The sequence below is a fragment of the Toxotes jaculatrix genome, chromosome 15 (genome assembly GCF_017976425.1).
Source record: "Toxotes jaculatrix isolate fToxJac2 chromosome 15, fToxJac2.pri, whole genome shotgun sequence".
Classification (NCBI taxonomy): Eukaryota; Metazoa; Chordata; class Actinopteri; family Toxotidae; genus Toxotes; species Toxotes jaculatrix.
Genome location: NC_054408.1, coordinates 2,544,989 through 2,554,505, shown reverse-complemented (window position 1 = coordinate 2,554,505; position 9,517 = coordinate 2,544,989). Strand labels below are relative to the sequence as shown.

General features: G+C 42.1%; 1 protein-coding gene across 1 annotated transcript; it reads left to right on the top strand.

Moving 5' to 3' along the window:
* The first annotated feature begins 517 nt into the window (after nucleotides 1-517).
* coq10b (coenzyme Q10B) lies at nucleotides 518-9,423 on the top strand. The gene is made up of 5 exons (XM_041057146.1): nucleotides 518-655; nucleotides 4,313-4,468; nucleotides 5,383-5,575; nucleotides 5,990-6,091; nucleotides 6,841-9,423. The coding sequence occupies exons 1-5, from the start codon at nucleotides 558-560 to the stop codon at nucleotides 7,006-7,008; spliced, it is 717 nt and encodes a 238-aa protein (XP_040913080.1). The 5' UTR covers nucleotides 518-557; the 3' UTR covers nucleotides 7,009-9,423.
* Nucleotides 9,424-9,517: the final 94 nt, after the last annotated feature.

Sequence of the window (9,517 nt, the reverse complement as noted above, 5' to 3'; positions counted from 1 at the left end):
AAACACAGTCTAAAGCTTTTGGAATGACCCTCGCCATGGACAGATTGCTAAGAGGGCTAAGAGGGCCTCTGCTTGAAGTAACTGTTAACATTTCTTGTTGAGAACTCAATGAAACAACTATAAAGAAAGTCAAAGCCACTACAAAGAGGCATAAAATAACCACAAAGAGATTAAAAAAAAAAACACACACAAAGGGGCACAAAACAACTACAAGCAGAAATCAGTTCTCAGACTTCTGTATGTACAGCAGCTATGGTTTAACTGTAAAAAGTATAACCTTAAAGTACACTGATTCGGAGCGCGTAAGGTTACACAGTGCAACCTGAGCCAACATCTCGTGACATTCCTGCACGGGCGCGTTCGTGCACGCGCCAGACACACACGTCAGCAAAGCCGTCTGACGAACGGCGAGACTGGCCAATGGAGAAGGCTCGGAGGGCCCGCGGGGTCCAATAGAAGGCTGGTATTCGGAGGGCGCCTGACGATGCGGGGGCGGGGCAAATCTACGGGTATTGATGCCTGTCAAGACAGCGAAGAAATTCGCCAGAGAAGGAAAGATGGCGAGAGGTGGCAGGAGCCTGAGAAAAGTCGCTGAGTGCATTAAACAGTTACCTTCTACAGCCAGTCGGGAAATACAGACGAGGAACAGCGTGAGGTAAAGTACTTTACCTTTTTACTGTCGATTTAAGTTGAAAAGTGTGGGGAAAGACGGACTCCGAGCAGTGACAAACGGTTAACATAGCCGTTGTAATTTTACCAACGATATTCACTTAGCTTACATTAAGTTAGAGCTTAAGACATAGCAAACAGAAGAAATTCGTAGCATTTAATAAATGTTGCGTACGGAAATGTAGTTGTAAGCAGGTATAAGTGTCAACAACATCAACAACTTCTAACTCCTCCTCCCTCCCACAAGCGGTACACAGATAACGAACAATAATATAATTCTGTTCATATTTATATTATTACACAGCTGTAATAATATCAGTACACTCAGTTGGCAGTTTATTAGGCACGCCTACACCTTGGCTCAGCTTTATGTTTATTTTGGAGGATGTAGTTTCTGTTGCTGTTTAAGTGAATTGCGTTATATGGAGAGCTCTATCTGTTATTAAGCCTACCCTCACTGAAATAACTGGGTTGGACAAAAAAATAGAAACACCCGTCCATATAACAGTACACTTAAACAGCAACACAAACCGCTGCCTGTATGCATATAATAATGTTGTTTAGTAATATTATTATTCGACTATAGTTATTGATGCATTGATGTGCAAGCATCACACCGCTGTTACAGATAGTAAAGACAGAGCTAATTTTAACTACTTTATATTCTGCTGTGCAGCTTCACCCATAATAATGCATTAGAATTCATTTGTTTATTATCTTTTGTAAGTAATGTGAATAACTGTCAAGTAACTTGTAACTAAAGCTGTCAAATAAATGTAGACTGTGGAGTACAAGTATAATGTAACGAGCATAGCCCTGAAGTAAATATACTTCATAGCGTGCACCACTGGCCTGATTACTCCACCATGATAATTACTTGCTGGGCCTGTTGTCAGTTCATACCTTACATCTGACTAAGTCCAGGTGCAAATCACAGCATTACAACAGACTAATATTCTTGAAGGTAGCCAAGTATTCAAACAGCTCCTTCACAATATGTACCATAAATAACTGCATTACCAAACAACATGAATACTCCAAACACATTCAAGATTCTCCTCAACTAAAAGTACAGATACATTATGGTCAAGATTCAAACTATTACAAAACTACTTTATATACTGTTAGGTTGTGTAATCTATTATATTGCAGAATATTTTATAAACTGTTCACATCTTATGTGTTTTAAAATTTTAATTTTCTAATGAATCAGTAACTACAGCTGTCAGATAAACGCAGTGGATTTAAAAGTACAATATTTCCCTCTGACATGTAGTGAAGTAACGGTGTAAAGCAGCAGCAGACTGAGATACGTGGCAGTATTTGTGCTAAAATGTGCTAAAAGTTACATTCCACCACTGCAGCCTAACCATGCAAATAAGTGCATAAGTGAGAAGTTATGGATATAACTATATGTCAGGATTAAGGAAGAAAAACCTCTTAACAGTTCTTGTATCTACATGATGTTTTACAATACCTTTGGATATCCATTTTTATCTAGGGTTTAAAAATCAGAGTGGGGGGTTTTTGCATGCCAGCCGACTGGTGTTAGGTAAGACAAGACCACTGCCATTACTCTCCCAATGGATAACATAACTGAAATCCAAGTCTGCCTCCGGCACAATGTTTTGGAAGGTGGCAGATTGTTTAGAAGTGTTTCTCACGGAAAAGGGGAGATAGTCTGCACACTGAGGCACATTGAAGTTTAATTTTGCAGTGTTTTGACCAACAGTTTTGTCACCTCAATAGTCAAAACATTGCCTCACTGAGCCTGTGTGAGTGTGCAATGTTCAGTGTGTAAAGGACCTCTCTTTGTGCGTCACATGTTGGTTTTGACCTGCATCTGCAGGCTTTTAGGGTCAGAGGTGCACAACGTCCTTCTTTGCTCTGAAGTCATATTTCTCAACCATAACTCTGTACACTTGCATGGACTTGTCAGTTTGAGGTCAGTGCCATGTGTCAGCTGTATCACATTGCATGTAGCAGTGAATGGGCTCTCTTTGAAGTGACCTGCATGCCAGTAACGGAACAGGAATTCGAAGCATCATGTCACGAGGAACTCAGAATAGGTTTCGTGGGTTTGAGCTAGTGATGACACTGATACTGTCACATCCCATTAAACAGTGACATAATGGGTAGTTAAATCTAATTATATGCCTTGAGAGCTGTATAATGCTTCCAAACCATCCAGCGCCAGGGACATTGTGGGACAGGGTACCACAGGTGCCCTGGGTGACAGCCAGACACAATGGACAAGTCAGTCACAGTGACCCTGTGGGCTGCTTCTTGTCATGAGTAGCTTGGTTTAAGTTGTATGTTCATGAACCTCTTTCAAGGTTACAGAGCAGTTTTTACCCATAAAGGATTTATGGAGTCCTGCCATTCGTGGTGTCAGAGAGGATCTGACCCAGGGCTTTTGCCATGATCCCACTAGCTCCTGATCAGTTCAAGGAAACAGAGCTGTGACTAATTATGGAAGCTGCAATGATCAATCAATTAATCGGTTAGTTCAGAAGTTGTTGTGGGCTCGAATATTAGTTGTATTTTTCAATCCAGGACTCAGCATGTCAGAAAGTTATTACAGGATTTAGGTTTTCAGTTTGGTATCAAAGAGACTGAGACAATGAGAAAAACTCTTTCTTGGAAAATTCTTCCTGTATTATGTGGTTGTGTCTGAATGAATCATTAATCTAACCCCCCAGGCAAAACAGAAAGTACATGTATAGAAACGTAGGCAGGCAGGAAGTCACAGAACAGGGTTGAGCAAACCCAGGTGGTTTGGCAGTGCAGTGTTTTAGGTCTTTAAAGCTAGCAGGGAACTTGATGCCCTTGACCTTGTTCCAGTCAGGTCTACAGGTATCTGTGTTTTCTTTGAATGACAAATGCTTGGGAGGTGTTTCAGGAGGGCTTCCTTTCATGCGAAGTGTCCTGTTCTCCAGGAAAAAAAGGCTTCGCTCGCAGCTTGTAATTGTATTAGTAATAAATACAATAATTTACTTTTAACATCAAACCGGAGGAGACATGGCACCAATATTTGATCTTATTGCTCAGTGAAGAACCAGGTTAGCCGCTCCAATTTGTACTACTTGTTTTTTCTTTAGATTACTTCATTAATTTGCTGGATAATAATCAGACAGCGCGATCATGTGATCGCCAAAGCTTTTATTCAGTGCTCCTGACTGACCCAGGATCTGCTGTGTCAACTATTTTACACACACATGCCGTCTCCCTACCTGCCGAGCTCGGCAATCAGAAGCGGCATTGCTGCTCGTGGACAGGTGATGCTAACGCAATCAGTGTAACCCGCTCCACCTGCTGCTTAATTTCTGAACTGGCTTCATCTGGACCAGGAGCGGAGTTGGGTGATTTAATCCCCAAGAAAAACAGCACGTCGGTCATTTGGGAGCATTTCGGGTTTGAGGCTGCAGACGTGCACCAGAAACATGTACTGTGCAAAACCTGCCGCGCTGAAGTTGCAACATCCAGCGGAAACACGAGCAATTTATCCCGACAAATGAAAAATTTTGAACACTAGGACGCCGGCCCTACCCTGTTCTGTGGTTCATCAGAGTTTACTGTACTGATTCACATCCTCACCTCGGTTGTGTGACCCCCCTGTCATTATTGTTTGTTTTGTGATCAGATATCTGTCATCATGTGGGATCCTGATGACGCGGGTGCCTCCCCTGCTGGGTGCAGGCATGCCGGGGCGTGGCGTCATCCTTCCTGCCCGAAGCTTCTTCAACCTCACGGACTCCTTCTCCAAGAGGAAGGAGTACTCAGAGAGACGCATCATTGGGTGAGTCTCTCAAGCCTGGTTTCACTTTGACAAGTCTGGGCTCATGTGATGTGGTCTTAGATTTGTTTCATAGACTCTGTTATTGTTCAGACACATTTTCAGCACAATAACACTAAAACACAACTCAGGAACAATACGTTGTTTGCTATAATCATTCCTGCTGTTCATACGGGATATTAAAACCACTCGAACACACTTTCAATGTAAGCAAAAGCCCACAGTCCATTTTAATGTATTCCAAAGTATATATGAAGTCAGTATGAGGCTTCAGCAGTTTGAGTTTGACAAATGAAGTGGATATCCTCCAAAATAAGAGTCTTTTTTATAAAGTTTGGAAAACACTCCCTTGATTTGCAACATAAAATACAAAACATGTTCATAAGTTCCCATATGAATTAATGCTTTAAATGCTGGTGCCCTATCTCAGGTTGTACGTATGCGTCCCTGTGTGACGTCCTAAATGTCCTCCTGTGTTCCATCGAGAGGTCATAATCACTAAATCTGCTTGTATAAATAGACGCAAGCGGCGGCAGCTATTTTCCCTCAGCTGGAGCGACGCAGTTATATAACAGTAGTGTTTGTCTCCATCTGTCTCTCATTCACTACACCTTGTCTCTATTTTGTGCAATTTATTGTGCTTTCTAAAAAATCTTTTCTTGAACTCTCTTTGCCTCTTTGTCTCTCTCCTCTCTCTCTTTCCTTCCTCCCCCCCCTCCCTCCCTCTCTTTCTCTCTCTGCTGCTCATTGACCGAGTTCAGACTTTACTGGGTCATGAGTCTTGTACTGTGCCAGCCTTGTTTAGTGTTAGGTCACAGTTGCTGACCTTCATCTGCTTCCTGACGTGCAGATCTGCGTGGTTGCATTTCACACACTGGGAGCTAACGGCTCTCTCCTCTCCATCCTTGACTCTCCAGGTATTCCATGCAGGAGATATATGACGTAGTTGCTGGAGTGGAAAACTACCGCCTCTTTGTTCCCTGGTGTAAGAAATCGGATGTGGTGTTCCAGCGATCTGGTTTCTGCAAGGCCAAACTAACTGTTGGCTTCCCTCCAGTGGTGGAGAACTACACCTCTCTCGTCACTACAGTACGCCCCCACCTGGTCAAGGTAGGAGACTACCTGCCAGCCCATGTTGGCTAAATACAGTGGCCCTCATGCAAGAACAGTTTGCATTCTTATCCTGAATGTCTTTTAGTTTTTGGAGGCTTGTTCAAACAAGCGACCCAACTCATATTCATCAAACTCTAAGCTGGACAAACTTCAGCCTCAGTCGGAGTCCAGAACATCCACAGGCTGTGTCTTAAAAAAAAAGTCTAAAATTTAATTTACAGAAACAGCAAATCTTAACATTTTGTGGCTAAAACCAGCAAATGTTTGATGTTTTTGGCTGATTTATTATTTATTTTGGTTTTTCACGTACTCATCATTTACACATCTGACCACTGCTGTCAGAAATCAGCAGACAGTTCTCGTTCTTACCAGCGAACCAGTTGCAGTTAATGTGTATCTGTTGCTTGTCAGGCCTCCTGTTCAGATGGTAAACTGTTCAACCACTTGGAGACAGTTTGGCGCTTCAGCCCTGGCCTGCCAGGTTACCCTCGGACCTGCACTGTGGATTTTGCTGTAAGTAGAGGCAATTTTCCAACTGTAACAGTCAAACCTGCTAAAAGATTTAGATTTATATGAGGGGGGGAAAAGTAGGATTGGGTGAAAAGAGTTGATCATCATGCTATCATCATCTACAGACTAACTTTAGCTTTGCAGAGCACTGAACTCCAGAACTAACAAGCAAGACCGACTGAAACCTCAACAGACTCTGATATATCTGTTTCATTTAAAAAGACGTTTGTCCTCACAGCATTTTCTCACTTTATTTTTTTTCCTTTTCCCTCCTCTTTACTGCAGAGCTCATACACCAACTTCTGTTTTTAACAAAAACATTTAACCACTGATGTTGGTCAGTAAATTAAACTTTAATTTCATCATTTTCATACAAGAGAATGTCAGTCAGACGGTGTCCTTTGACAAGACCAGCTAGCTTATCTGTCGGGTGTGTTTCATTAGCAGCTCAGTGGGTAAAGGGCAGGAGTCAGTGGTTTGGCACAAAGTGCAAAGGAGTAAGAGCCAAAATATTATTGGATCGAGCACCACTTTAAATCCACAATCAGATCCCTGGGAAAAAGAGGGAAAGACTGCGGGTTAACCTTTGACCTGTACGTGTCCTCATCTGTGATCGTGTGTTGGTTCTTCCACATGTCTCCAGTTGCATGTGTTGTATTTCTGATTGGATCAGTTTCAAACCTCTGACGTGTTTACAGTATGAAACTCAGCTGCTAACTTTATCCTCTCTGCTTCCTCCCTCCCCTCCTCAGATCTCCTTCGAGTTTCGTTCCCTCCTCCACTCCCAGCTCGCTCACGTCTTCTTCGACGAGGTGGTGAAGCAGATGGTTTCGGCGTTTGAACGTCGCGCCGGCAAGGTATACGGCGCCGAGACGCCCATCCCCCGTGAGCTCATGTTCCACGAGGTTCACCACACATAGCGCCGCCCCTGCTGCACAAACACATATGTACAGACTAACACAATGCCCGACGCCGATGCCAGGGAGAGAAATGAGAGAGGAGAGAGTGTAGGGAGAAAGAGGAGACTACCTGTGTTCTACCTGAAAACTGCAGTGCCTTTCTCACGTCAATGAAGTTCATTCCCAACTATTTCCTGTTGTATGACTGATGTGAATCTACCAACTAATTTTCACCTCATTTCCATGATCAGAGCTTAATCTGTGCCTGGCTGTGAAACTGAGTTCACAGGTTATGAGTGTGAGGTGAAGCCACAGTGTCGCAGTGCCGTCGGTAAACATCTGCTCGAACCACCGTTTTACTACCACGGATGGTACAACTGCAATAGACTTTCATTTAAAAAGCTGCTGCAGGAAGACGCTGCACCAGTGTGTCTTCCAGAACATGTTCCTACCAGTGTTTGCAGAGAATCATGTCCACTTTCGGGACAGTGAGACCACTTCTGTTGTGTTACAGATGTGTGTCCCTCCCTTCTGCTCTCTTATAGTTTTTATTCAGCTCATGGTGACAAGAACGAACACAGTATATTTTTTATTCACGCTTTGTAAATACAGTTCTGTCTTTTTAATTGTGAACTCCAGAGCCGCAAGGACTAGTTGATTGATCGATTTGTTGTTAAAGCACCTTGGACAAACTGGGATGGACATTTTCTCAAATTTTCTTTAATTGAATAGACTAAAGGATTAATCGATTAATTGAGAAAATAATCAACAGAGTCACTGATAATGAAAATACGGATTAGTTGCAGCTCTGGTGAACTATTTCTCTTTTTCTATTTATGTAAAACAGAGGAGAAACCAAAAAAATCCTTTCTTTTGGATACAAACAAAACAACGCAGATGAGCCTGTTAAAATATAAGGAGCATTCTAAAGACACCTTCCCCTTCAGCAGGTGCAGAACCTGAGGTGAAGACTAAATCTTATTATTCAGTCAGTTTGGATGAAGTTAAACATGAAGTTCCTTTTCACTGCGACTGAGATCACATGCTGATTAGAAAACATTTAGATTCTAAGTGAAGCTGCAGCAGCTGGTCAGAGGTGTCACACAGCTAATCGGTTGTCCCAGGTCTACCCCCGTTACATGTGCAGGTCCATCTGTAATCTGAAGGATCCTTTACTTAACAGCACGCTTCCTCTAACAGCTGACCCACATCTGATCTGAGCCGGGAGCTCAGTGGAACAGGATTATACGGGACTCGGTCAGAGCTTGATTCAGGTGTGATGAATAAGAAAGTACCTCCTGACTCTGCATTTTCCAGATGCCTCGTACTCACAAGTGGCGTGCAAATCACTGCACTTCTTTCTCAGCAATGAGGAAGTCGTGTTGGGAAGAGTTTAGAGCTGCAACAACCCTGAAGGTTATTTTCTAAATGAATCGATTTAATCGTTCGTCTGTTTGGACTATGAAAGGCTCGTGACAACATGGCATTCACAGTTTCTCAGAGGGCACAGTAATCTTCTTCAGGAACAACAAACATCACATTTCAGAAGCTGGAACCAGAGGAAGTTTGGCATTTTTACTTGAGAATAGGTGCTGTTACTGCCAGTGCTCGTCTTGATGATGTGATGATACCAGCAGAAAAAACAATCACAATAAGACCAGGGTCCAAATCGTGTTAAAACCTTGATGCTTGTCTGTGATGAGTTGAATGTGGAGCCTTTTTTTATTCACAAGACCACCTTTAACTGAACATGATATATTTTTGCAACAGAATATGAGTCAGAAATTTTAAATCTCAGTAAGAACTGTCCAAAGACGGCACCATGATTTTAAGGTTTCACGTCCACAGTCTCACCACAGACGATCACATTCTGTTATTGGAATTGTAAGAACAGAGGGCAGAGGCAGGTCAGACACTGTGTCACTGGACGTTTTGTATACAGAGGACGTGTTGAAGCGACTGCAGACAGATGTACTAAATGTACTGTATACTATCAGGAATACACACACCTTTCAAAGGGTGCTGAACTTTTATTTTGCTTTATTTCTCAGTGGGGGCGGTGTTTTTTTTTTGTCCTTAATGTTACACTATGCTCTCGTCATAATTAAGGGAGCGATGCTGGACATGAGAGTTGGTAAATTATACAGCAAAGGGTGTTTCCTTTTTTTTTTTTTTTTTTTTTTTGTTAAGTGTGCAATATGAGCAGTATAAGTGTTATATTTAAATGCAGCTAAACAAACGTGTAAACCCATTGTCGTTATAAGGGCCCAAACTGGCTGACCAGGCAGAGTCAAGGGCCTGTATTTATCAAACTTTATGTATTACAGTTAAAAATGCTCTAAGATTCCAACGTAGGAGGTGGCTGTTTAATCACATATCTGTTATGTTGAATTTATAATTGTAATTTTAAAAAAAATGTAATCTAATCTAAATGCCTAAATCTAATTAATATGGGAGTTTAAGAGCCGTCTAATATATTTATAGAAGATAGTCAGACAGTGACTGTAAATCAAATTCGTTTATTCTTGTT